Source organism: Nipponia nippon, unplaced genomic scaffold (genome assembly GCF_047370975.1).
Source record: "Nipponia nippon isolate SJK-2023a ecotype South Korea unplaced genomic scaffold, ASM4737097v1 scaffold_25, whole genome shotgun sequence".
Taxonomy (NCBI): Eukaryota; Metazoa; Chordata; class Aves; order Pelecaniformes; family Threskiornithidae; genus Nipponia; species Nipponia nippon.
In genome coordinates, this window is record NW_028262342.1 from 1789643 (window position 1) to 1817135 (window position 27493).

The 27493-nt window shown below is 54.3% G+C and overlaps 2 protein-coding genes across 2 annotated transcripts in view; one reads left to right on the forward strand and one right to left on the reverse strand.

The window, feature by feature from the left end:
* GNAI3 (G protein subunit alpha i3) overlaps nt 1-16975 on the forward strand; it is a 32271-nt gene extending 15296 nt beyond the window's left edge. Inside the window, exons 2-9 of the mRNA XM_087761892.1 lie at nt 2005-2047; nt 2151-2292; nt 4451-4608; nt 11336-11464; nt 13925-14054; nt 14548-14701; nt 15525-15738; nt 15820-16975. Of these exons, the coding sequence (XP_087618018.1) occupies nt 2005-2047; nt 2151-2292; nt 4451-4608; nt 11336-11464; nt 13925-14054; nt 14548-14701; nt 15525-15715 (947 nt within the window). The 3' untranslated portion in view covers nt 15716-15738; nt 15820-16975. The remainder of the gene's footprint in view (nt 1-2004; nt 2048-2150; nt 2293-4450; nt 4609-11335; nt 11465-13924; nt 14055-14547; nt 14702-15524; nt 15739-15819) is intronic.
* Nucleotides 16976-17933: 958 nt separating this feature from the next.
* On the reverse strand, nt 17934-26050 carry GNAT2 (G protein subunit alpha transducin 2). Its single transcript, XM_087761893.1, has 9 exons — nt 25843-26050; nt 24803-24845; nt 24459-24600; nt 24111-24268; nt 23631-23759; nt 23287-23416; nt 20503-20656; nt 19940-20145; nt 17934-18721 (listed from the first exon to the last, which is right to left on the reverse strand). The coding sequence occupies exons 1-8, from the start codon at nt 25958-25960 to the stop codon at nt 19955-19957; spliced, it is 1065 nt and encodes a 354-aa protein (XP_087618019.1). The 5' UTR covers nt 25961-26050; the 3' UTR covers nt 17934-18721; nt 19940-19954.
* Nucleotides 26051-27493: the final 1443 nt, after the last annotated feature.

Consider the following 27493-nt stretch of genomic DNA (forward strand, 5'->3'; position numbering starts at 1 on the left):
TTGGTCTGATAATCTAAAAATGAGTTTTCTCTTCCAACAAAGCTCGCCTTGCTTGTAGCAGTGCCGTTGTGGGTTAGCACGCTGCTGTGTCGCGTAGTCTCTGCGGGCTGGGACATCTGGTGCCTTAATGCTCGAAGGGGAGCTTGCGTCTCTTACTCCATCCAAGATCTCTTGAGTCATATATCCAAATCCAGGCAGGCTCAACTTCATTCCTTTGCCATCAGCAAACCCAGTTCTGCAGCTCAGAGGGAACCTTGTAGGCTGAGGAGCCCTGAAGCCCGCGGCTGGTCCGGCTCGTTTGCAGTGAACTCCTGGTGTTGCGGTCACACGAGGTACAAGTAATCCAGGACCTGCGCTTTTGCTGCCGCGCAGTGACGTCGCGCGTGCCTTTCGCACGCTTCACGGCCGGGACAGGCGCGCGTACGGGCAGCGCAGCTCAGCTGCAGAGCTCGGTAAACGGTGATAACGTCGTGGCTTCGAGGCCCGGAGTAGGCGTCTGCTGCACCGAGCTGTGCAAGCCTGTCGGCTGCTGCACGGGTGTGCAAAGGTGGTTTCTGCCGCCTGCCTGTGGGAGGGGGACGTGGTTTGTGAGCGCTCTGCAGTTCAAGAGCAAAAGCTGTGACAAACAGAATAACTAGCTGTTACTTTGCAGCCAGACAGGGGGATAACTCAGCCCCCACAGGTCTGCAGGGGCTTGGCAAGCCGGGTTTCTCTGCCTTGCTTTGACGGAAGGCTGTTGGGAACGTAGGCATGTCCAAGTGCCGCAGCCTGCAGGTCCGAGATTTCGACTAGAAATCATCCTGTGGCAAAGGCTCGTTTCGAAGCTAAACCTACGGGTCTCTTTATCCTCAGTTTCCCAGAATAATAATCCTTGTATTGTGGGAAATGATAGACAATAGAGCTTGTTAATCAATTCAAATTCACCTTGCGTGTTCTGCGGGTGAATGCGTATGGGTGTGCCGCGGTGAAGGTCCCCGAGTTGTCTGGTGGCTGTGGGAACCAGCGTTGGCAGCCGAAGGGTTCGAGCAGGAACCCAGGTCCCTGATCTTCCTGCTGGTGATTCATGGACACCTTAGTTGCCACTTCAAGTCTAGACAGGTATCTTCTTTGAATTTCACCGGAGCTGTTTAAGCGGTATCTAGCTCAGGAGTGATATCGGTGTGCTTACCACCACGCCGTAGTAATGCATCGTGGGAATGCACCTAGTCTTTCCACCGTGGAAAAAGCACATTAGTTCAAATGATTATGGGCAACATTTGGCTGATTTTGTGCTGAGAAGGGAACTTGCAAGATCTATTATGGTGTTCCTGCTCTGACAGAGTAACATGTTTCTGGGCTTTAACGTCTCAGGCTGCTTCGCCTGGATCTGCAAGAGCAATTCGTGCGTGCTTTTGAGCTCTGTTCTGGGTCTGCTTCCCTCCCGCTCTATATCACGCAAGATCGCTTCCCGATTAGATGTTCCTTGTAAAAAAAATGCTGCGGGAGCTGTGATGGCATCCACCTGGTTGTTCGAGGCTGATGCCGTTATCTTGCACAGTGCAGTAACGGTGGGTAGCGGCTGATGATGATGATGATGCCCTTAGCTGTAGGGCTACCGTGGCCTGTAGTTACTGAGCTGGAAGGGACGGTAGGCAGTTATTTATTGGATAAATCCTCATCCCAGTTTTTCAGAGCTGCCTCCCAGGTGGCTAACCTCAGTGATCAAGAAATGTACTCTGGAAATTCAGGAATTCTAGGGTTTTTGGTTTTTTTAGCAGATGAATGCATCATGAGCGTCGGCATCTGTAAAAGCCAGGAAGGACGTACCTGTGGACGTGCTCTTCAGCGATCCCTCCCAAGGGTCTGGGTCAGCTGCTCTGGAGCTCTGTTACCAGCAGCAACGCACAAGAAGTCATCTTACTCCAGACCTCATCAACTTCTGTGTGGGAACTGGGAAAAGCACATTCCGCTTTTCCTTTTCATTTCATGCGGTTGCTAACTGGAATGGTTTTTGTGCTTTTTCAGGTGCTGGAGAGTCTGGGAAAAGCACCATCGTGAAGCAGATGAAGTAAGTGAGAATACAGGCATGTAAACTGCGTTTTTGTGCGAGATGAAATAAGAAATCTGTGGTGCCCTTCTGGTTTGGGAGTGACAGCTTGGTTTTCTTCCAGGATTATTCATGAGGATGGCTACTCGGAAGAAGAATGCAAACAGTATAAAGTGGTTGTCTACAGCAATACTATCCAGTCCATCATCGCAATCATAAGAGCCATGGGAAGGCTAAAGATAGACTTTGGGGAGGTTGCCAGAGCAGTAAGTATTTCACTTATTTCCCTTAGTCTGAGTCTGTGCTGTGAATTGTGTTAATGAATCCTGGAAATTCAGTCCGTGATACTTGCGGTGGAAATCTTTGTTACAAGATACACTAGCAAAAGACCTTTCATAAACTCTAATATATTACCAGTACAAAGTGTCAAGTATTTTACTGAGGTTATGGGTAAGAACCTTTACTAGTTTGAATGCTCAAAAAAAAAAAAAAATCCCCAAACTTTTTTGTCCAAGATATTTGAATTTTTAACAAAATTCTTAGGTTTTCTTTCAATTGCTTGACACCAGTCCTCAGTAGTGTTTCGCAGCATAGTGCCAGTTAATTTTTAAGTTGAGGCAAATAAATCTTAATAATTTTCGCTACTCCTATTTGTCCTCTTTGTTGTTTGGGGGTTTGAGGCCCTGCTTTGCCCCACCCATCCAGTTCTGCTCGTTCCTTGGGCTGCTACTAGTGTTCACCTTCGACATTTCAAGATGGTCCAAGTCGGGAAGTCTTGACCCCTGTGGTGGTGGGGAAGGCACAGACAGAGTGGGGAGTGGGGGACGCCTGAAAACGTGTAGGAGGAGGGAATTGTGTATATCAGCGTAGGGCAGTGGCTGCGCAGCCTGGGACTCTCGCTGTCTGGTGCAAATTCCTCCTGCTTACAGTTAATAGACGGTAAGTGAAGTAACCTGCTCGGTTTCTTTGTGATGCAAGCACAGATATTTTGAAGTTACGATATAAAGCATCCTGGCTGAAGGGCATATCTACACTTGCACGTGAACCTAGGCTGCTGTTCCTCTGCTGCTCCAAATCCTCCCTGGTGTTCCCCTCCGCCTTTCCTCTGTGCTCGTCGAAGCCAAGCGGTGATCTCAGCACAGCTAACGTAGCTGGAAGGAGGAAGGTGTTCAAATCCAAGTTCCTTTCTCAGTTGACCTGCCCAGGCTCAGCTGGCTTCGCAAAAGCAGAACAAGAGCCGAGCGCCAAGAGTTTTCTTGTGTCCCAATCCACCCTGGAGGGCAAACGACTTGCCACGCTTTCCTAGGAAAAGACCCAGGGTAACGACATCGACTGTCTCACAGCAAACCACGGCAGTGACCCATCAGCACAGCCCCGTACCCGTACGTGCTGTACCTGCCAAGACTCATCGCTGAGGTCCGCCTCTGCGTTGTGGCAGTTCAGACCTCGATTAAATTAATTTAGGTGCCTGTTGCTGGTGCTAGGGAGGCACCCTTTGGAGTAGCATACGGACCTGACTCTTGCCCGAGCTCGGGTACGTGCTGGGCGGGACGGTTTAGGGCTCAAGTGAGAGGAGCCGATGTTAGGAGGAGACAGTCTGAAGTTGAGAACTTGCTGGGATAGTGAAAGGTCTCTTGCATCTCCCGAAAGGAAGCTGGCAGGTCTGATCGCTGTAGAAATAAACATCGCTGTGGGATGTAGGTCAGCCTGGTTTTCGCTTTCAAAATCTGCTCGTTAACTTGGAGAAGAGTGAGGTCCTGCTCTAAGACTTCTGAGAAGAATTCTTCATGCTCTAGGGCAAACACTCAAATCCTGATCAGTTCATCCCATCTCCTGATGAAATGCTTTATTAAGAAATCGGTCTCCCTTACTTCTGACAGCTATTGCAGCAAATGGCAAGTCCTCAAAGCTTTAAACCTGCAATCATCCCAAACCTGCTTTTGATACTGAATTTTCCCGTGTTGCCGTACTATATGATGCTATAATAAAGGTTTTCCAGTTTAAAAACTATTATTTATCGTTCATGAATCTATAGCAGCACATTGAATGCCTACCTTTCCTTTGAACCACTGCACCAGGTTACTGAAATTTCACGTTTCCAATGTGAATGCTGCCTGTTACTTCGGAGCAGTGATCCCGGCAGCGATGGGGGCACAGAAGCGGTGTGTGCCACCCGTGATCACTGCGTCTCGCCCCACGGGCTGGAGCTTTTTGCCCAGAATTTGCCTTTCTGACCGGAGGAGAAAAATAACGTGATGATTTGGGGGAGAAGACTGGATAGACAGTGTGAGAGAGGGGACTGTGATTCCGTAGAGCAGTTGCTGCAGCCCCTAGGATCGTTACTGATGTTAAGCCTCGCTGTAATTTGTAAAGGTAAAAATGGGTGTAGATCCTGACTTGTTTTGATTTCCCCTCTTCCCGCAGGACGATGCCCGTCAGCTGTTTGTATTAGCTGGAAGCGCAGAGGAAGGCGTGATGACTGCCGAGCTTGCCGGCGTGATTAAGCGGTTATGGAGAGATGCTGGGGTTCAGGCCTGCTTCAGCAGATCGAGAGAGTATCAGCTTAACGACTCTGCATCATAGTAAGAAACCGTTACCGGCTTCTGGGCTCTGCACAACAAACCAAACGGTGTTCAGAAAGGGCTGGTGTGACTGAAAGCGGGGTGGGTACTTGGGTCCCCGTCCCGGGGGGCGGACGGAAACCCTGGTCTAATTGGTTGGGCTCACAAGGTGACTTGGTGCTTCAACTCATCAAAGTCAGTTTTACTGTTTGTCTTCCCTGTATGCAGTATTGGGAAGAAAAACCACATTCCTTGTTTTGTGCCTAGGTGAATTTACCAATCTGTCTTTAGCAGACGAATAACCGAGCAGCTTGCATTAAGATGGCTCGTTACAGCAGGCGATCAGCGATGTCACCTTCGTTATCCCTACAGAAAGGAGTAACACCTCCTGAAACCGAGCTCCCAATTAAACCGCCAAATTTGTGATGAGCAACAGTTTCCAATAGCGGGAGCTCCTGATATTGCCAGATCAATATTCGCATCGTTGTTCTCCTTAACGGCTCTCGCTACGCTTCTCTTCCTGTGCCTGACGCCACGCGGGCAGCGCTGCCTGCAGCTCTGAACCTGCTTATTCTTCTGTTTCGGAAACGCAGACAATTGCTCGCCAATTGGAAAGTTATGACTAGATAAATAGCGTGGAGCGCTGTAGGCTGCTGCCGCCTGGTTAATGAGAATTTTGACTAAATGCCTCTTCCATTTCCAAGAGGCAGGTTAGTGCAGGGAGGGGAAACTATTTCTTTTGATGAGCAAAACAGTCGTTGCTTTTTTTTTTTTCCTCCTTTTTAAAAAGGTGTGTGCTTTGTCTCTCTAGAACAAATATTTGAAGCTCCGAAAGGATGATGTTGGGGTTAAGTGTGCCTCCTGATGTCCGGCTGAAAACTTGTCCTAATTTAGCCAAGTTTTACGCCTTTGAAAAATTAGTTTGCAAGTTCTTTATAAAGAAATTTGAGATGTGTCACAGCTCAGTTGCCTGCAGGCTCTGTCTGCGCAGAGCATATTTTAGCTTGAAAATAAGGAAGAATTTTTCTAAATTTGTAACACCTTGGCAGGCTATCATGGGTTTAGATCAAGGTAAGTGAGTTGACAAGAGGAGGCTTTCTTGGATTTGTGTGTGCCTTTACAGCATGCGAGGAGGAAGCTTTGGATTCAAAGGGAGAAAAAAGGATAGAGGAGGAGGAGGATGAACGAGGGAATAATTTAATGAAACAATATGGAGAAGAGAAGCTTAAGGACTTCTCAAGCGGAGGATCCAGGGCAGAAAGCATAAGTGGTTGAGTGGAGCTCAAGGAGGAAGCTAAAGGTGGGGAACCTTGGCTTTGTGGTCGTGATGGTCAGCTTTGAAAGAGAAGGAGAATGAAGGCAGGCTGGAGAAAACGGGGTAGGAAGGGATCAGAAACGGCAGATCAGGGAGAGAGGGCGTACGCCTGCTCAGAGGCGCCCACTTGATCCGACTGCTTCCCAGAGACTGGATTTCGGAGGGTTATTCCTCTTCCCGAATATCTACAACCCACTCGTGTCCAGTTTCTGGTACTGGTATGTGTAGGCACAGCTACTGTGACAAATTGCTGCCGTGGGCTGGTGTCAAATCTGCGTGGCAGAGAGATTTCAACCCGATGATGACCCGCGTGGCGTTTTTCTGATAAGCACGTCAGAGAATTTGGCTTCCTCTCCTAAGACCACGGGAAGTTGCGCTAAAGCAGCGTTATTTTGAATCGGTAGCCAAGCAACTCAGCAGTTAGGAAACGCTGCGAGTGGGTTCCTTTAGCACCAAGCACGATCACGCAGTTAAAAACCTGTTTTCTCCTGCAGGACCCCCATCTCGGCAGCGCACAGAATGAGCTGGCCAGATGAGCATTCAGTCGGTGTCTTCTTTTTTTCCTCTCCGCTCAGCGCGTGGCTCCTGACCTGCCGTAGCTTCTGCTGTTACCCAGTTAGTCCCCTTCTCCACGCTTAAAGGATGGATGTCTTGCAATCCCCCTTTTTGTGGTGGTGGTCACGTAGGTACTGGCTTCTGTCCACAGTTCTCCTGGGGGAATTTCACTTCCCCGCTCCTTTCAATATCTCCTACAAATTTGACTGAAACTTCAGGGTTAGCAGCCTTTAAATACGTGCCCCATTTGAGGTGAGTGGTTTTCCAGCCGAAATTCAGTATTGTGCTGTGTTTCAAGCCCGGTTCTGGCTGATGGGTGCTGTTCCTTGCTTCACATCAGACCTCGGGGCCTCTGTTGAGACACCCAGAAGGGGGAAAAAGAGGAACATATGAATGATGGCTTGTGAAAATTAGGTAGCATCAAGAACAGGAGTGCTGCAGCAGAGAGCCAAGGTTTTCAGGGCATTTTGAATTATTCCCAAAACTTTTCTTCCTGCCTCGCTGAGCACTTCCCCTTGTGCAGGCAGGGATCCTGCCTGTCGGAGAGCCGCCCCGGCAGGCAGGAGGCCGTGTGGGAGGAGAGGAGGCAACCATAATAACGGTGTGTCGTAATCTGTGTGCAACGGGCGGGGGGTAAGCTCCCAAAGATAACCACTTGTGACACTAATCCAAATGATCTGTCCTGGAATCATAGCGTTCTGTGTGTTTTCTTCTTTTTTTTTTTTTTCTCCAAGAACAGTTGAGTAACTCTTGGTCTAAACTGTGGATGTTCAAGCACTTGTGTAAACGCTCAGTGTCCTCTCCAGGCACCATCTGATAATGTTCCTCCAGCAACCGCCCTGCTCTTTTGCTGTGATATTTCCAACATCTATATTTTCACTTGCCTTATCGCAACTTCCCATTTTTCTTTACCTCTGATGTCAGCCATCGGCTCTGTAGCTCACCGCTCCTGTCTCGAATCAACGCCGTGGCGAAGCCTTTCAGACCTCGGTGCACAATTCTTGGTGTAAGAGCTACAAAGAACAAAAACCAGCTTGGTGGGGCAGCAGTGCGGATGCTAAGGCATATTGCTCTCTCACACATCTCTCTGATTACCTCCGTCCGATACGTGGAAACGTTGGCAAGCAGATAAATATTTTAGTTGGTAGTTTCACTACGTTTTCCGAAGTTCACGCCGACATCAGTCTGCAGATACTGTAGGCAATTAATTATCTGCAGTCTCACAGGCAATTAGCATCGTTTCTGATCAACCATTCTCTATTCTGGCATATCGTGTCTTGTTCCCAAGTGGCAGTTTTGGCCTGAATTCCCTGAAACGATGCTGGATAAAACCTAGATTATTTCGATGTGGTTTTTCCCCCTCTTTGCTCTCGAGCGCTAGCTTGCAGGGCATTGTCCTCCCGTTCGTATCCTGATGCTTGCTTGTGATTCCCCTCGAGCAGCACCACCTTGGGATCGCAGCGCCAGCTTTTGAAGCGAGCTTTTTCATCTGTGGATCTGCCTTAGCTGGCCCAGATAAGCGTTCAAATTGATAAAGGTAATGCGCAACCTTCCCTTTTCCCGGAGATCCCGCTCTGTTACCTTGTTTTCCGCTTTGTTTAATCTGCCAAAATCCAGCTCGACACGAGGGGAGAGAGGAGGCAGACTTCTGTGAAAGAAATGCATTTCTGAAATCTAGGTTTCACCAGGTCTTCACCTGTTTTCTTCTTGCTGCAGGAAGACTTGCCTGGAGATGATTAATTCTGTATGAGCTGTCAGCCTATGTAGGAAGAATACTGTTTGCATTTTCAGATGGGCACAGGTGCTTGTGCTAATGTTTCTCGAAAGCTGGGTGTTGGGTGGCTGCAAATATCGACCCACCTGGGTACCAAAGCTGCATCTCTCTGCCCTCTCGTCTCCTCTCCCTGGCGCGGGCTGGCTTTTGTTTGCTGCTCTGCCTTCGGGCGCGATGGTGCCAGCCCCTCCTTCCCGGAGCTGCGGCTAGTCGTTCATAATAAATGCTTTGTATGAATCTTTCAGAGCTTTCAGGGCCATTTTTGGCCTTGAAAGCATTCTTTCCAGCGTTAAAAGGAAACATGACTGAATTGTTAGGAAAATACCATTCCAGGGTTCATGTGAGCCTGTGGAGGAGGGGAAATCTCTTGTCTTCACCAGCTGAAAGCCGTCCGCTTCAGAACATCCCGCTGCTGCGGTCGGTGTTTCTTAGAGCAGTCTGAGTGCGAGGTGGGACGACATCGGAGCTGGCAGGTTTTCTGATCGAACTGGAACTGCAGATCCTTGCAGACGCAGGTACTGAGCCAGTGCCAGCCTGGCACAGGACGTCCTGGAAAAGCTTGGAGGGTCACGAAGACAAACACGAGTTACGCTGTAGGCTTTTGGTCAGCTTTTTTTGTACTCGAGCCCTCATTTTAAGGGTGAAAAAAGAAGGGAAACAAAACAAAACTCTCTCTTTTGCAAGCTTGTATTTGCAAGGCGGTGTTGAAGCATGAGAAATAGTTGGCTCTGTAAACACAAGGATGCAAGGTGGGGAACAAGTGTTGCAACCTCAGCGTACGAAGGAAGCCTGGTGGCGAAGGAGATTGTGAAAAGGGATTCAAACTGCGTGGGATGTAGAAAGATTCAGTAAGGTATATGTTTTCAGTTCCCGAAACAATATTTGTGAGGAACATCGTTAAACTTTCAGACAGACTGCGGCAAGCTGTGGGATGAGTCGCTCGAAACCCTGAGTCTCGGACTGTGCTTTTCCAGTTTTGGTTTTTTTTTTTTTTCCAAGTTCCACTAAATCTGTATGTGGTGGAGGGAAGCAAGCGGCAGTCTGCACAGGCTGGGCTCTGCAGCCGGGTTTTTTGGGTGGGCAAGCTGCTTTCTCTGCCCACAAAGCCTCCGGCAAGGTGAAGGTGGCCGGAGGAGGCTGCGTGCCCAGGCGCTTGGGCAGCTCTTCTGCTACTGAGAAATCCTCTGTGCTGGATCTCCCGACTGCTTAGGTATTTCCATGGGATCCGGTATTTATTTGCTCTTTGAGTCTCTCTGGAATTAATCTGGCAAAGCTTATTTTTTTAAGGCAGCTTGCAGATAGAGCACCAGTTAATGTGCTACACCGTGTTCTCCTGACTGATGTGCAAGTGGCACTTTGCATTTCATTTGGTGGGAGTTGCCTGGCTCCATTCACCCCTCACTGGCTGCCTAAAAACCCTGAAGCAGGAATTATACCAGTTTCACTGCCCAAACTTCTGATGCTGAAAGCTGGCAATTAGGAGCAGATGCTTTACAGCCGCAGCTTGCACATTTATCACTTTGGTGATTCAGGGCAGCTGTGTGACCTGTATCAAAGCCAAGCTGTTAGGAGTTGCTGGGTCAGTTCTTCCATCAGCTTTTGAACCACCGTATCCCAGCTAAACGCATACTGGTAGGAAAGGGAGGGGGCAGGAAAATCTGGGCATGTTATTTCCTCAGCAGAAATATTTCTTAACAGAAGCCTAATGAAGGTAAATACCTTCCAAAGTCTGTTTTACTAAGCTGAAACTAAAGCCAATCCCAAGTGAGAGTTTTGGGTGCTGTGTTTCTGGTCTAAGAGCGGTTCACAAACCTGTCGTCCCACTGAACGTGAGAGGGGAACGAGGGGAGTTGGCCCTTTCTGGGCTAAAACCGCCTGCAGATACCAGCTCTTTGGGAAAAGCCCTGCAGCGCTGGGCGAGCACGGGCAGGAGGCCGGCGGGGAGGCTGGATTCTTCTGGGGTTCAGAAAATAGGTCAGTGCTCTGCAAAAATATGCTGGTAGTCCTGGCCAGAGGAGATGCTGAAGCTGACGGAGGAGGGAGATGTCGCTCCGTACCTTGCTTGCTCGGTGACGAAGGCACGTGGAAATTTGGAGCTCCTGGCACAGCTTTTGGGTGCGTGGGAAGGAGCCATCCCTGGCTGACCATGGATCTGTGGTAATGCTTTGCTGGGATTGCAGGGTTTGTTACACCAGTGCAGAGCCATTGTGCCGCTAAAATCTCCCAGTTGCACAGTGCCGTATTGATGCAAAACCGCTCCTGATAGACGTGGCCATAGCTGGTAGGCATAACGCTGCTGGCAGCTGCGCACAAAGGCAGCTGAATGCTTGCCTCCGGTCCCTTCCCAACGGAGCTGGAGCAATCCTCGTCTCCTTCGTGGAAGCAGGAGGCCATCGCCTTCCCCTTAACAGGAAAAACGAGCTCAGAGGTGTTGCTGGCTAGAGCGGGATTTCTGACACTGCTGGAAATGATGTATACATCTTATGTGCCAGAGAGCTGAACTTCAAAGGGAATCTGCTGTAGCTGGAATTAGTTGGGGTCTCGATGGGTGCGTTGCCTTGATGCCGCGGAGAAACGGCTTCCTCCGGCGGCCGTGCCGTTGGGGGGCTGGATGTGTTATGTGTGAGTTTGCTCTTGCTAAAGGATGTGAATGTATTGGGAGTAGTTCTTGATGCTTAATTCTTTCCTCCTGGTTCATTTGACTTATCCTTGCCCTTTAAAAGCGAGCCGCTGGATTTATTGCCTTGTGCTTTGATGCGAAAGACCTTGACTACTTTGAATTGCCCCAAGAGATACCAGTCTTGGCATGGCTTCTGCATCAGCAATCCTTCTGCTAGCTTCTTATCAGGCTTCGCTCCCCGGCTAGCTGAACTCCACCCAGCACATGCTGCAAGGTCATATGGGGAGGGGTTTAGAAAAACCCAAAAACCCCAACAAAATCAACCCTGGGACCCAAGGGGGTTTGTTTGCTGCATGTTCGAGGTCTGTACTATGTGAAGATGATGAATAAATTCCGTGATGACTTTCTTCTGCAGTTTATAAAAGATTCATGGCGAGCAAGCAGACTAAAAAAAGTGCATCTTGTGTTGTCTCTTCTGGTTTAGTTACCTAAATGACTTGGATAGAATATCCCAGCCGACCTATATTCCGACTCAGCAGGATGTTCTGCGGACCAGAGTTAAAACTACAGGCATTGTGGAAACTCACTTCACCTTCAAGGACCTGTACTTCAAGTAAGTGAAGGGCAGCGCTCGTCCCTGTGGACTGCGGTGATTTCTTCAGTGCGTGGTGGCGGTGGTGGGTCCCGCACCTGCGCTGCGAAATGTCTCGCCCTGTTTTAACTGTCCTCCTTGCCTCCGTTACGCTCCCTCTCTACTGGCATTGCTGACTGGAGATACCGGTTTGACTTTTATTTGCCTTCTTCTGTTCTTTTCAGCTGCTTTTATGTTGGAATCGCAGACACAGGTACTGACTGCTTGCTTACAGGATCAAAAAAACCCCCCAATACTAAAAGGACACTGACTCCTGGATTTTGAGTTTGAATTTAACCCCTTCCTTTGAAGCGGGCGATAAGAGCTCTCCCCGCAGTCAGTCTTGCCTCTGGGCTGCATGGTGTTCCCCGCAAAGCTGTAGATGACTCTGCTGACTGACACTTGCTGCGGAGCAGGAGTGGGGCATGCAGAAAGCGTGCTGGGGACTGGCTGCCTTTGCCTGACGCCGCGGCGGACGGGACTTGCCTGTCCCCTCTGCCTTCTCAATCCAGTCCCTGCAGGGCTCGGGTATCGAGCCTGGCCTTGGCAGTGTCCCTTTAGGTATCACTAATCCAGCTCCCTCTAACCTCCGTAGCGGCTGCTAGCCTGCAGTTTAGCTCTCCTCCCCGCTCTTGAGCTGCTCATTAGAAAATCCTCGCTTTGGATCCCGATCGTGACAAACAGCCTGGAGCCCCGCGGGGTGGGCATTCGTGTCCCGTAACGTGGATGTAGGAAAGTGCAGCGCCCGTATCTCGGGCGAGTCCCCTTCGTCTGTGGCGATGTTTTCAAGTCTTTGTTGCTCAGAGCCTTTAAATAAGCATTTGTTTGCTTATTTTTAGCTTGCGTTTGAAAACAGTTTGAAAGAGCTACAGCAAAAATCCAAGCGTTGCTTATAAAATCTGATTTGTTTGCACGCTTTTTTGGGAGAACAGTAGCATTTTGGCTTCTGAACTGTCTTAACTTATCGTTTTAACAAGAAATGCCTGAACACTTAGCATCACCGAGCTATTTACATGGCTTCTGGTTCGTCCAGGGAAAACTTGCCTTCCGTCGCGATGTATTAGGATTAGCGTTTCCAGCTGCAGCGTGTGGCGGTCTTTTAAAAAACATCACGTCTGACTAATGCAAGAGTGAGCTGGAGGTAGCGGGCGTATTCCGTTTAATCGTTATAACCCTTCTTTTAAAGGGAAATGGCTGAGCGCTCGGAGGCGTGCCTCCCTGATGCAAAGAGGGGAATTGCTCTTTCCCCAGCCTGCCTGGAATCATTGATCATGTGCAGAGCCCGAGACACGAGGTGTCTCGTCTCGGAGGGATTTGTTCCACAAAGGAGAGCATTAATACATCTTAAACCCTGAAGCTGCCATCTTTTCCGTGACGGAAGCCTTGATGTTAAATCTCAGACATTAATAATGGGCTGAGGTAGCCTGAGTATAACTGTGACTCGAATTTGGATTAGCTTGGCGAAGCCGAGTTGTCAAGGGTGCCGCTCCTTTCCAGATGTCTCCGCGCTAACAGCGGAGACTAATGGCAAATGATACAAGCTAAGTAAATAGCCCGTATCCTCAGGGATTTTCATCTTTCCTCCTGTGGTCCACGGGGACGGTTTACCTTAAATAGAAGATGGGACTTAGCCGAACGGCACTTCTGGCTGCCTTGTTTGGCATCATTAAATTGCATTGCTTTTGGCCCACCCTGGGCAGTTCCTCTCTTGTCTGCTTGTTTGCTCTGATAACAAATCAATGTTTATGATTTTCATAGCTCTCGGCTATTGACTTGTATCTGGCTTGATTTAATTAAGTGACAGTCCATCAGAACATCCTGGGCAATCCTGCTTCTCATCAAAATATTTTGGTATCCAAGACACTGGCATCTTTTTTTATAGGCAGAAATTCTGTAAGCAACTCTGCAGCCTTTAAACTTAAGTAGCTCACAGATATTTTTTTTTTTTTTTTCATTTTTTTAATATGTGAAACTGTTTCTTAACCCTGTTAATTTTTTCTGGGTCCCAGTGATAGCGTGCAGGTAGTACGTTCCAGATAATCCTTTGTCAGACACAGTGTAAATTAACTGGAAGAGCTGACTGAGTAGGTGGTTGGAGTCCAGTCAAGCAAAGGGATTGTTGCTAAGGAAATAGGAGCCAGAGAACAAAATAAGCATGCCCTGGTGAATCGGCAGACTTCTGGATAGCGATGTAGGTAACATCTAGTTCTTCCTGCTGAAATTGCTCGAAAGAAAAGAATTCTGGTTTTAAAATCCACTCTCCTGAGAAAGGGAGGGCTCGGAGTGGTTGGCCTTGCTGATGGAAGGCTGTGTACCTGTTTTCCCCTAAACCCTGCTTGTTTGAAAGTCCGGAGCAGAGCCTCCTCCGTCCCCCGTGAGCGGCGTGGCGGCCGGGGAGGGAGGGCTCCGCGCCCTCTGAGGTCGTTCTCCTGCCTCTCCCAGGATGTTTGATGTCGGTGGCCAACGGTCGGAGCGGAAGAAGTGGATCCACTGCTTCGAAGGCGTGACGGCAATTATTTTCTGCGTGGCCCTCAGCGATTACGACCTCGTTTTGGCCGAGGACGAGGAAATGGTATGTTACGGAGGAGCTGGCAGTGCCTGGCTGCGTGGCCCTGTAGGAGAGGGGAGGTGGAATCGCGGCGGGGCCATGTCTCCGGCTTGCTCCTCTTGTTCCAGTTGTTCAAGGGCTGTGAAGATGAGCGCTTCCTTGCAGCAACCCGCAGTATCTTGCCCCAGAAACTAAGAAACATAATGCATCAATGAGATTTTTCTCCAGGCCCTGGTTACAGGGAAGTGCCTTGAGTTGTCCCTGCAGCCCCTTCCCCCAGGTGTGAGTACCTCCGTGGAGGACCAGACACGTCCTGGGGGAGCTACGGGATGAGGAGGTGACCTGACCCCTGCTCAGGGTTGTGCCCGTGCCCTTCCTGATGAAGTGGCAGTGAGGACATGTCGGTGGCACTTGACTCTTTAGGCTGGCCTTTGTAGTAAAGCCTGTCTGTCCCCCCACCCCATCCTCCCCTGGTAACTCGGGAACGAGGCATCACCCTTCTCATTTTATTTTCCAGAACCGGATGCATGAGAGTATGAAACTGTTCGACAGCATTTGTAACAACAAATGGTTCACAGACACATCGATCATTCTCTTCTTGAACAAGAAAGACCTGTTTGAGGAGAAGATTAAGAAAAGCCCACTAACGATCTGCTATCCAGAGTACACAGGTGAGGCTGGGCTCATGAAGGCAGCTTCATGAGTTTTTTATTTGTTGCCAGGGATGAGTCAGTCAAAGCCTACGCAATCCAAGACAACTTAAAAGCTTATCTTTTTCCCTATTCCCTTAACTCTGTCTCTTGGGCAGCATCTTCGGGCTGTCAAGTTAGCTCGTTTTCTCGGAAGAGATGTGGTCACGCACATCTGTGGTTCGGAACAGCCTTTGTCCGTGTGCTTTATGGCCTGGAGTACGGATAGCAAAGTATTGCACTCCAGCAAACCGAGGTCACTCTGCCTTTTCCACATGTTATTAGGACAATAGTTTCATGTAACTTCAATTTTAGAGGCTCTGGAACTTATCCACGTCCTGGGGATGGCACGTGTTCACCCTGGCGTCTCCGTGTTTCAGCAGCGGTCTGTGGTGCAGCCCTTCCCTGCCGTGGCCCCGCACGGCCGTGATGCTTCGCCTAGTCACTGCTCGAGGCATTTAGATTATTTTTTTAAGTGGTCCTTCCTTCAAACCTGCTTATTCCTGTCATTTGTCACTCTTCTGCTATAACTACATGTTTCGAGCATGAAGCATTACCGTAGCCGGCGTACGACGTTCCTTTCTAGCGATCTCTGGGGAGGAGTTGGCAAGTTGCAGAAGCGAGCGACTTGTCCAAGGTCACGGACCAGAAGCTGGGAATAGACTTCAGATTTACAAGAAGGGGTTAATGGTGGATTTGGCTTTGTAGCTGGATAAGGCAGATGGTTGCAAGCAGCTTAATATGTACTTAAAAGATCTCTCTGCTGTGAACTGCTGGCCAAAGTAAGGGATCTTATCTTTTTCAGGCTCCAACACGTACGAGGAAGCAGCTGCCTACATCCAGTGTCAGTTTGAAGATCTGAACCGGAGAAAAGACACCAAGGAGATCTACACGCACTTCACCTGTGCCACCGACACCAAGAACGTGCAGTTTGTGTTTGATGCTGTTACAGATGTTATCATTAAAAACAACCTGAAGGAATGTGGACTCTATTGAGAAGGAAGGGGCGTGGGAAGAAGGTAAAGCTCAGCCGCTGGTAGCGTTGAAGCTCGGGCTGCCTTCGCCTCGCGCCTCGCTAACGCTCGCTCTTTTCTTTTCAGTTTTTATGATGCGGCGTTTTGAGAACCAGACTCCTGGCTGCCTCGCGGGGACAGCTGCAAGCATGAACAGGACCAGGGAAACGAAAACAGCATGCGGAATCGTTGCATTCTTTAGCACAATCTTCTGTATTAGGGACCTTTTTATTGATATGGGATGTTGAAGTTTAGGTCAAGATGGAACAACTGTTAGTGTGACTAGATCATCCTGGCATCGTTTGGATGGCGTAATCTCAAATGTGTACAGCTGTTGTGAAGTTGAGGTGCTGGATTCCAGACCTTCGATATGTAGCTTTCTCTCTTTCTTTGGTTAACAAGCCACCACTAGTCTGTTTTTAAGGTTTTTTTCCATCAAGAAAACTATAACTTTACTAAATTTTATTTCTTTATTTGCAAACGGATCTTGTTTTAAAAATAAAAAAACAACAACAAAAAAAATCACTTAACTATGCACATGTGACCAGATCATGCAGAAAGTATTCCTCTTAGCAGGAACTCTTTGTTTTTAACACTTGGTATGGTCAGGATTTAATATTTCTGCAACTACTTAAAGAATCCTTAGAGCTCTTACGGTGATAGCTTCGGCTTTTTCTGATGTGTAATTTGTTACCGTCCTGCTCCCCTAAGGCTTTTGAAAGAAGCTTCTGCAGCAGGATGAGCGAGTCTTTTTAGCTTATGGTTAGGGGTGAACCTGGTTTATGCCGATATCCAAATTGAGAGTCATTCTGCGCGGGAAGCACGAAGCCAGCTTCGCGGTGAGCGCGTCCCCGGGCTGCCTCCCTTGGAGAGGTGGAACGCCGAGCTCCAAACTGGATGGGAAACGCGTGCTGCTACAGAGCTACTAAACCAACCGCTTCGATTCTTGTGCAGTTTTGGTCTAAACCGGTGGGCGATTTTGTCAAGGGTGCACCTCGTTCTGCATTTACCATGGCCTTTCTGTTCAGAGACTCCTAAACTGTAGTGACAAGCATGCCTTTACTTTGTATATGTGGTGCCAAATTCCCGTTTGCCATCGTTTTTACTGTAGTAACGGTCATAACCAGTCAGTACATTCCTTTGCTGAACCATTGCATTGAGACTCTCTTTCCCAGTTTGTCATGTGTACAGTTTCGATCTGTTAGAGTTGTTGGCAGTATTAAAATGGTGAGTAAACAGTTTAGCCTTTTCTCTAGTGTATTCTTCATTTTTCCAGGAGCGTTTCCCCTCCCCCCCCACCCCCCCACCCCCCGTTTTTGTGCTTTGCTGGAGAAGGAAGGTAAGCGCTTCGATAGGAAACGGGTGTCGTTAAGGGGAGGGGAGGGTTGCTCGTGGTTTATCGTACACGGCTGTCGGCGCTCTCCGTGCCGCCGGTTCTGCTGCTCCCAAAGACTTGGGTTGTGCTGGTGCAGATGGAAAACAGCAGGCGTCCAGTCGGTCAGCGGGATTATTGGCAGATGGTTAGTTTACTGCTTATTATAGCACAAGTCTCGCTGCCTCTTTTCAACCTGATGGGAAAAGGACTGCTCTGGACTGCTGTTCGGCACTGTAGCCCGTTTCGAAGACGCTTACCTAAAATACGGAATGAAATACTTCAGGCATGCCTGTGGGTGCTGTGAACGGCTACCGCGTAGCCGCAAAGAGCGTATTTATGGTCTGGGAGCTCTTCCCCAAGCTGCCCTGAGCTCTGCCTGCCTGACAATTCCCTTCTCGGCAGCCTCGAGGCGTTACTGCAGCCTCGCACGACCGCGGGGGATGGCTGGCCTTGCCTTTTCAACAAATCCATGCAAACCTCCCCGGTAATCGGGTTGATGGCTGGAGCCGCGCCAGGGTCCAAGTACGCGCTTTATCTCGGCCGGCTGGGAGGAGGGTGCTTTGCCTGGGAAGGGTGTTGTGTTTTTGTTTTTGTTTTTTTTTTTTTTGGTCGGTGGTGGCCTGGTGGCACCTGTGCCTCCATCCCCACCGGCCACCCGGGAGGACGGCGGTGGCCCCACGCCGCCACACGCGGGGCGCTGGTTGATCTCGGTGGGAGATCCGTGTGCGCGGAATGAACGCAAAGAATGTAAAATATTCCGTGGTACCGGGCACAGGAACGGGGCTCGGGAAGAGTCGTCCCAGAGAGATCGAAGTGGGAGAAACGATAGACATCATGCATATTTCTTTATTTTGTTTTTCCTACAGTTAAACGAAGCCGTACGTGTGACCTCTGCAGCAAACAGTGAGGATGCAGGACTTGGCTACGGTACCGGCGGCGATTTATTTACAAACGGTAAAGAGCAATTACAGCTCTAAATAGCAGAATGAAAATCTTTCAAGTAACCATTTCCTCTTTATCCTGCCCGTTCCTCTTCTGGAGGCGCGATTCCTTCCCCCGGCCCCTAACGCACGGGCTCCTGCTTGTGCTCGCCCGAGAGAAATTCACTCAAGCCTTAGGCCACAAAACCCCTTAATTTCTCCTGCCAAAGGACTGAGGTTGGCTCCCAGGAGCGACTCGTAGGTAGCCCAGCCTCTGCCTTCCCCAGAAACTCCCGGGTTGATGAATTCAGCTTTGACAAAGGGAAGAAACCAGCCGCGGAGCGCAGAAGCGAGGCGCGCCGTGCTGCCCGGCCGCGGCAGCGTGGACGTACCATGGCTCCATATTGATTTTGCTGCTCTTTGGTGTCAAACCACTCCAGATCTCGTTTATAAACGCCGCCTTTCATGCGCTGTGGAGAGCAGGGGTTTCTTTCTTTTTTTTTTTTTCTTTTAGAAAAGAGGAAATGGCCACGAAAGGGAGCAGCTTCAGCTTTCAAGCTTTTGGGCTTGAAAGTAGGTGGCTTGGTTGGGCAGGTCATAGAAAAAGTGGGGCGTGAGGAACTTTTTATTTCTTGGTTTAATCCTTTTGGCTCTGCTCAGCAGAACAGCGATGAAATGGGAGTCCTTTCCTCTTCTATAGCAGGGAGGAAGAAAGAAGAGGGGGTTAAAAACGCTTTCAGACAACGACGTTAAGGGTGTAATGGTGCAAGGCGCAGGAAGGGTGGGTTTAGAGAAGCGACTTTTCATTGCGCCACGCTTGGCGACGGAAAAAATTCATCGGTTTAAATTCTCTGACCCAGGCAATGGCAAAAAGCCTGGAGAGCGACCCCGGTATTCCCTCGCTGGTCAGCCCCTGCGGCTTTTGCTGTTGCCCGTGGCCTCGGGAGAAGGCAGGGCCCCCCTGCCCGCCGCCTCGGCACGGTATTTGTATTTTCCTCCGTGCCAGAAGCGGGTTCTCGGCCGAAGGCTGCCAAGCGCCCTGCTTCGAAAGCCGCTTTGGTCGGAGCACAGGGCAGAGCTGCACCCCCCGTCCTGCCTCTGCCTGCGGGGAAGCTGCCTGCCTGCCTCCCTGCCTGCTTTATTCTTTTTTTCCTTGCTTCTCTATTAATATTTAGGGACAAGGGAAGCGCCGGAGGTTCCCTAAAAACCAAAGCATTGAAGCTGGGAGCTGCTCGGAAAGCAGGGAAGAAATTCCCACCGTGGCTCAGGCCTAAGGATCGGGGTTATAAACCCTAATTAAACCTTTATGGTGAGGAGCTAACGGCCGGGCGAAGCAGGCATGGCCTTCCCCTGCCTGCTCCCTGCTGCACCGGGGCATCGCTGGGGTTATTCCTGTGAGCCGAGGCTGGGTCACGGCCTCCCAACCGGGCTGCAAACCGGCACGGCACCGGTGACGGTGTTGTGGCAACAGGAGGCCCCGAGATAAAAGGGTTTGATCTGGCTCAGGTGCATAATTTGGGCCATAATCTGCTGTTTTCATCTCTCTCCGCAGGCAAGGGGGTGAAGCAGTCTGGCAAAACGAGTTTGAAATAATAACGGGGCTGAGCCCGCCCCGGCTGGGGAAGGGAACCCAGCCCCCGGGAGCTCTGCGTGGGGACGCTGGGCGTCCCCGGGGGCTGCTGGGACCCCGGACCCCCCGCTCCTCCCTCATCCCAGCGCCTCCTCCCCTGCTCTCCGTTTTCCAGATTTCCAGACCGTGTTGGATGGCAAAGCCGGGGGTGACCCACATCCCATCGCCCGGCAGAGCGGGATGGAGCGGGCTCTGCCGCATCCCCGTCATCCCCAGCCCTTTTTTTTTTTTTTTTTGTGGTTAAATAACCGTTTCTCGTAACCGAAGCTTGCCGGGACGTACCTGCCACCCAGATGCTCAGAAGAGGCCGCAGTCCTTGAGGTTCTCTTTGATGATGACATCCGTGACGGCATCAAAGACGAATTTGACGTTCTGCGTGTCTGTGGCACAGGTCATGTGGCTGTAGATCTCCTTCACGTCCTTTCGCATGTTGAGATCGAGGAACTGGGTCTTGATGTAATTTCCTGCGTCTTCGAATGTGTTGGGACCTGCGGAGGGAGGAGACGATGGGAGATGACCGTCGGAGCTGGGTGAGAAGCAGGGGATGCTTAAGGCTTGTTTTGGAGAGCTAGAGCTGAAATCTCCCTCCGGAGGAGGAAGAGGAGGAGGAGGAGAAGGGCTGGGTGGCAACTGCACCTAGCAAAGTGATTTAAACAAAAAAAAAAGCTTATTTTAATCCTTCCCCAGGCCACATCTGTCCTCTCCTCTGCTCCTGCCTCCAGGGACTTGACTTGATCCCAGCATAACCTAAACCCCAGGCGCTGTGTCCGCGGTGGGACCACGCGACTCCTCGCCGGAGACCAGGCTTTGGCGGGGTCTGGAGGAGGGGGAACGGAGCCACTCACCGTCGTAATCTGGGAAGCAAATGCTGAGATGGACTTTCTTGATCTTTTCCTCGAAAAGGTCCTTCTTGTTGAGGAAGAGGATGATGGACGTGGCGGCAAAGAACTTGTGGTTGCATATACTGTTGAATAGGTGCAGGGATTCGTGCATGCGGTTCTGCAAGCAAACGGGCTCGTTGGCACGAAGCGCCGGTGCTTATTTACGCCTCCCTTTTGGCCGTTGCAGCCCCCCCAAATCCCCCCATTCCCGAGAGGGGAGCTTTTCCCCGTGCTGCCGGGGCTGCTCCTGTTTGCCGCAGCAGCAAATGGCTCTGCTGCCTGTCCCCTGCCTGCACCACGTCCCTCTTGCCCATCCCCGTGCTGCAGGGCGAGCAACCCGGATAAATCCAGTTGAGGCTGGGGAACGGTGTTAAGCAGCTCCGGGCAGCTCTGTTCCCTCCTGGCATCTTCAGAAATGAAGGCTTACGGTGGGAAAATGATCCGGGGAAACCGGCACGGCATCCGGGCCGTGCTGCGGGATGCTCTTGCTGGATGCAGCCCCTGGCTGTTACCCGCAGCTGGGGAAAGGAGCGGGGCAAAGGAAAAGCTCTGGTTTTAAGGCAGACGTGCGGCTTTTAGTTTGCTGCAGGGGCAGCCTCAGGAGGCCACGGCTCCATCCAGCTGGAGCTAAGTCGTGGAATCATAGAATCATAGACTTGTTCAGGTTGGAAAAGACCCTTAAGATCATCCAGTCCAACCGTTAACCCAGCACTGCCAAGGCCACCACTAAACCATGTCCCCAAGCACCACATCTCCCCGGCTTTTAAATCCCCCCAGGGACGGGGACTCAGCCCCTGCCCTGGGCAGCCTGGGCCAGGGCCCGACAGCCCTTTGGGGGAAGAAGTTTTCCCTAATACCCAACCCACACCTGCCCTGGCGCAGCTTGAGGCCGTTCCCTCTCGTCCCAGCGCTTGTTCCTGGGGAGAAGAGACCGACCCCCCCGGCTCCAGCCTCCTTTCAGGCAGTTGCAGAGAGCGATGAGGGCTCCCCTCAGCCTCCTCTTCTCCAGGCTGAGCCCCCCCAGCCCCCCCAGCCGCTCCTCCCCAGCCTTGGGCTCCAGCCCCTGCCCCAGCCTCGCTGCCCTGCTCTGGCCACGCTCCAGCCCCTCCATGGCCTTCGTGGGGTGAGGGGCCCAGCGCTGAGCACAGCATTCGAGGGGCGGCCTCACCAGTGCCCAGCACAGGGGGACGATCCCTGCCCTGGCCCTGCTGGCCACACTACTCCTGATACAAGCCAGGGTGCCACTGGCCCCCTTGGCCACCTGGGCACACTGCTGGCTCATGTTCAGCGGCTGTCGACCAGCACCCCCAGGCCCTTTCCCGCCGGGCAGCTCCCAGCCGCTCCTCCCCACGCCTGCAGCGGTGCCTGGGGTTGTTGTGCCCCCAGTGCAGGACCCGGCCCTGAGCCTTGGTGAATCCTTCCTTGCCCGTCCCTTCTGAAGAGCTTGCAGCCGTCCGTTGCAGCACCCCAGTTGCGCGAGTCACCCCACCGTGTTTCCATGATGGCGACCACATCATAGTTTTCCTGCTGCGCAATGGCTTCCACCTCCTCCTGCTTGTTGCCCGTGCTGCGTGCGTTGGTGTAAATGCACTTCAGCTGGGCTATCGATCTCTTCTCCAGCACAGGCGTGCCACCCCTGGGCTCATCCCTAGCAAGCCTGGTTTTATCCCCTTCCCCCTTCGAATCTAGATTAAAGCTCTCTCAATGAGGCCTGCTAACGCCTGAGCCAGGAGCTTTTCTGTATGGCCTCAGCGAGCAGGGCACCTGCAGGGCCGCCTTCGGCCAAATCCTGCCCCGTCCTGCGCAGGGGAAGCGTCCCGGCCTCTCCCGAGGGCTTTGATGGGACATTCGCTCTCTCCTTCCCCCCCCTGTGCCTTACGCACGCTGCTGCTTCGTGGCGGAGGGAGGGCTGCCCGCCCTGGCGAGCCCCGCCGGCGGCAGAACCCGGCCCCGGCCCAGCTCCCGGCGAAGGCGTTTGGACCCCAGGGCACAGGGAGCATCCGCGGGACCGGCCGCTGTGGGAGATGCCAGCAAGGATGCTTTGCCCCGGTCCCCTCGGCCGGCGAGAAGGCAGCCTGCTTCTCCTCTGCTCCTCTTCACCCCTTATTTCTTCTGAGAAACGTCCCGTTTTGGGGCTGTCGGCTTCCCCCTCTCCAGACCTCCGCCCTTGAAGCTGCTTTCCCCCGCTGCCGGAGCAGTGGCTCTGCCGGAGCATCCCTCGCCGGGCACCCAGAGGGCTTGGCTTAACGCCCTTGTGCCATCCTTCGCTTGCCGGGAGGGTGAAAGCTGCCCCTTATCGCTGCTTTTCTGCTCACCCTGGAGGGCACAGCAAGGCAAGAGGTGCCTCTGGGCGAGATTTTCCTTCATCGAGACCCGTTCTCTTCCTCTCCATCGCCGGGGCCGGCTCCTCGGGGTTCGCTCGCTTCCCCGGTGGGACGGTGGCTCTCGGGAGGAGGGCGGCGTTGGGAGCTGCTTTACCCGCGGCTGCTCGGCAGGACGGGGGGTTTCCTCGTGGGCAGCGGCGAGGGCAGAGCCACGGCCCCGTGCCCCTGCGTTTTGGCTTGGTTGGGCTGCTTGTGCCCCGGAGGAAGCGCTGACACCTTTACTGGGTGCAACTGGGTGGGAGCCAGCTCCATCCCGCATCTCCCACCCCTTCCCCGCACCACCCAGACCATCACCCAGAGCACCCAGCTCCTCTCCCCGATGCTGCTGGGCTATTCCCAGTCACCTCCCGGACCCTCGACCCACCACTTCATCGTCCTCCACCAGCACCATGTCGTAGGCGCTCAGCGCCCCGCAAAAGATGATGCAGGTCACCCCCTCGAAGCAGTGGATCCACTTCTTGCGCTCCGATCTCTGCCCTCCCACGTCGAACATCCTGGGGAGGGGACAAGGACGGGGAGGGGGGGGTGACACATCTGGTCCTGCCACCCCCCAGCCTGATGGTCCCAGCACCCTGTCCTCGGCGGCATCAGGGATGCGGTGACTGGTCCAGGAGGGGTTGGTGGTCCCTGGAGCATCAGGTTCACCCCAAACCCCCTCCCCACGTCGGGGCTGGGGTGGGGGGGATCATGGAGGGGCCACCCACCCACCTAAAATTCAGGTCTTTGACGGAGAATTTGGTCTCGATGATGCCCGTGGTCTTCACTCGGGATCGCAGCACGTCCTGCTCGTTGGGGAGGTAGCCGGGGGCCGTGATCCTGTCCAACTGGTTCAGGTAACTGGGGGGGACAGGAGGGGACGTGACCCGCTGCCGAGGGGCTGCCCAGGTCCCGCCGCCGTCCCGCCGCCCCCCCCGATGGCTTTTTGGGGATGGGGGGGGGCTAAGCTCTGCCAAACGCTGGGGCTCCAAGGCAGCGCCGTCCCCGGGGGAGCTGGGGGGCTGCAGGGACGCTGTGGGGGTACGGCGGGGGGCTGCAGCCCCTGGCACCCGTGGGATGGAGGACGGTGGATTCCCAGGATCAGGGTGGGGATGGATTTTGCCAGGCTGGGTGGGAAATGGCAATGAGCAGCCAGGGGGTCCCCAAGGGCGTCCCTGTCCCCCCGCCATCCCAGTTGGTGACCCCACTCACTACGCGGCCGAGTCGTTGAGCTGGTACTCGGCGGCTCGGTCGAAGCAAGCCTGGACCCCCCCGTCCTTCCACAGCTTCTTGATGCAGTCGACCAGCTCGGGGGGCATGGTGCCCTCCTCGATGGAGTCGGCCAGGTTGAAGAGCTGCCGGCCATCGTCCTGCAAGAGGGACCCTTTGCCACCGGCCCACCCGTGGCCCCGTCCCTCAAAAAGCCTCCGGGGCCAGGCAGGGGGCTGGGGGGGGAGCATGGGGCCGCTACGGAGCCCGGCTCCGGGGGCTCCCCGGCCCCGCGTCCCCTCGGCCGGCGCGGCGGGTTTGGGGGGGACGGGGACGACCGCCCCGACTGACCGCGCGGGACGACTCGGCGTAGTCGATGCCCAGCGTGGACATGGCGCGGATGATGGCCAGGATGGACTGCAGGATGTTGCCGTAGATGATGGACTTGAACTCCATGCACTCCTCGGCCGTGTAGCCGTCCTGGTGGATGATCCTGGGGGGGCACGGCGGCCTCAGCCCCAAGCCGCGGCACCCTGGGGTGCCCCCCGCTCCCCTCCCAGCATCACCCCACCCTGGGAATCAGCAGGGTGCCACCACCAGCATGACGTGGGGGGGTGGCCAGGGTCCTGCCACCCCTCGTGCCCTGGTGACCGCCCCCCCCCAATCTGGGTGCCTCGTCCTCGGGCCGTACTCACTTCATCTGCTTCACGATGGTGCTCTTGCCCGACTCTCCAGCCCCTGGAAAAGGGTGGGAGGACACCTTAGTGCTGGCCAGGGCAGGACAGACCACAGGCCTGATGCCACAGTGATGGGCACCGCGCGGGGACCGGAGCCGCTTTCCCTCCTGCTCCGCTCTCCCCTGGCCGGACACCCAGCCTGGCCTCCATCCCCCACTGCCATCGTCCCCACGCCACCTCCTGTCACCCCTTGCTCCCGGAGCCAAACCACACCTCGGGGACCCCCAGGGGTGCTGCGCGCCCACCGGGGTGCCGCTCCCCGGGCTCCCACGCCTCCCGCCCGCCACGGGCACTGCCGGCCATGGCTTCGCTGCTGTAAGCGGCTTAGGGCGGCACGGGAAGCTGCTTAGAATTAGGGTGCTAATCGCCTTGACCCCGGCCCCCCAGCTGGATAAGCCCCCGCCGCCGGTCCCTGCCCCGCGGGGCCCCCATGCCTCCCCGTGGGGTCACCCCGCTGCCCGAGCGGGGTGCGGGGGTCCCCCCAGGGGCTGTGCCCTCCCGCCCTGCACCCAGCAGCGGGGTTTGGGGGTGATGGTGACAGGAGCACCCTGGGGTCTCGCTGACCCCCTTGGGATGTGCCGCAGCCTGGCCCCGGTGCCCTGGTCCCGTCCCCGTGCTGTCCCCTTCGTCCCTGCCACCCCAGTTGCCACCAAGAGCCGATGCCACCCCCGGCTTGTGCCAGGCACAGCCCTGGGGGACACCCAGCTGGTGGGGCAACCTCAGCTCGCTAAGGGCAACTCATCGGGCTGACGAGGGCTAACGAGCCGCAGGGAAGGGACTCTCCTTGGGAGGAAGAAAGGCAGAGCACGAGGAGCTGATGGGACTGCTTGTCCCTGTCCCCGTCCCCGTCCCCGTCCCTGTCCCCTCTCCCTGGTTGCTTTTGCCCCCCACCCATCCCCAGCAGCCGCAGCCCCCCAGCATCAGCGGGGTCCCTTGTGCCAGGTGGGGACAAGGGGACATCTCCCGCATCCTCCTGGGGACACCCCCTCCACCCTTACCAAGCAAGAGCAACTTGACCGTCTTGGCCTCCTTATCCGCATCCTCCTGGAGCTTCTTCTCCAGCTCCTTGGACCTCTTGGCCATCTCCTTGTCCTCCGCGCTGGCCCCGCTCCCCATGGCCTCGTCTTCCTCCTCGAACACCTTGAGCTCCTCTAGGTCCCCGGGCTCTTCCAGCTCTCCGTGGGGAACGGCGCGCGCACCCCAAGGGCGGGCGGTGGGCGATGGGGGGAGAAAGAGAAGCCCCGAAAGGCCGAGCCGGGTACCCGCCGCCCTGAGGTCGGGGTGCCCCGCAGCAGGCAGAGCTCGGTGGGTCCTCGCGGGCTGGCTGCCCCCCGCTCTCTCTCTTAATTCCCCATGGATATCCTGATTTTTTTTGACGGTGGGATTTGGGGACTTTTTATCTCGCCATGTGACCCAGGAAATCCAATTAGCCCAAGATGGCAAAGATTAGGGCTCGGGGGGGGGGGGGGGGGGGGGGAAAGAGGGGGCATCTGGGGGAGGTGGCTCCAGGGCTTTACGTAAGGGGCAGGCAGCGTGCCACCCCCTGCCCGCGGGGGACGGGGACACCCCGCGTCCCCCGGAATGAGGGGCGTGGGTCTGGGGTTCCCCCCGTCTCCGTGGGCTGTGGCCCCCCGTCTGCTGGGTTGGCACTGGGGCTGGGGTCAGCCCCCTGCTCGTGTCCGGGCCCCCCCTGCCCGGGAGCCGCAGGGTCCCCGGGTGCTGCGGGGGCGGTGGCACTGGGGGATTCCTCCTGGGGGGGGGAAAGGGAGCTCAGTACCCTGGGTGGGTGACGAGCCCCCCCAGTCCTGCCCTGCTGGGTGCCGCCCCTCGCCCTCCTGCCGCCTAAGCTCTTTAATGGGATCCTGCACTCAGCCTTCCTCCTCCTCCTCCTCCTCCTCCTCCTGGGCTCAGCACCCCCCTCCCCAGCCCAGCACCCATCCCCCAGGCCAGCAGGACCACAGGGTCCCCCCACACCCCGGGGGGCAGGTGGGTGCCCCCACCCTCTCCTGCCAGGGCTGATGCTGGGTGCAGGGGTGGCACTGGGCGCGGGGGGCCGGGGTGGGGTCCCCCCAGAGGTGCTGCAGGTCCCCAGTATTTGGGTTTAAGGTCCCCCAAATCCCTGCACCCCACGGGGTCACTGGGGTCTTTATGTCCCCTTACTGGTGTCCCCGTGTCCCACCTTGTGTGTGTCCCCCCCCAGGCCCCCCCCCTGCCAGCCTTGGTGGCACGGGGACAGTCTGTCCCTGCTGTCCCCACGGACACAAAGCCCCTTCTGAGCCTCTAATGAACCTGGCGCTAATGAAGGGGCTCCAATTAAAATACCAACCCCCCCCAACCCGGTGTCACGGGGTGGGGACCCGGCTCTCGCCCATAGCCCAGCGCTCAGGCTGGGGGTCCCCACTGTGTGTCCCCCCCCCCCCCCCCGATGTCTCTTGTGCTCCCCCCAGCCTGGCACAGAGGTGGCCCTGATGGGTGGCCACAGGACAGCGGGATGGGGTGGGGGACACGGCGGGGGGGACACACGGTGGGTGGCATTCCCTCCGCTCCGGCAGCGGCTAAAAATAATCCCCCTGCTCCGGTGACGGATTTGGGGACTCGGCCGGGCGCTCGGCGGGGACACGGCCCGGCACCCACCCGAACGCCTCCCCG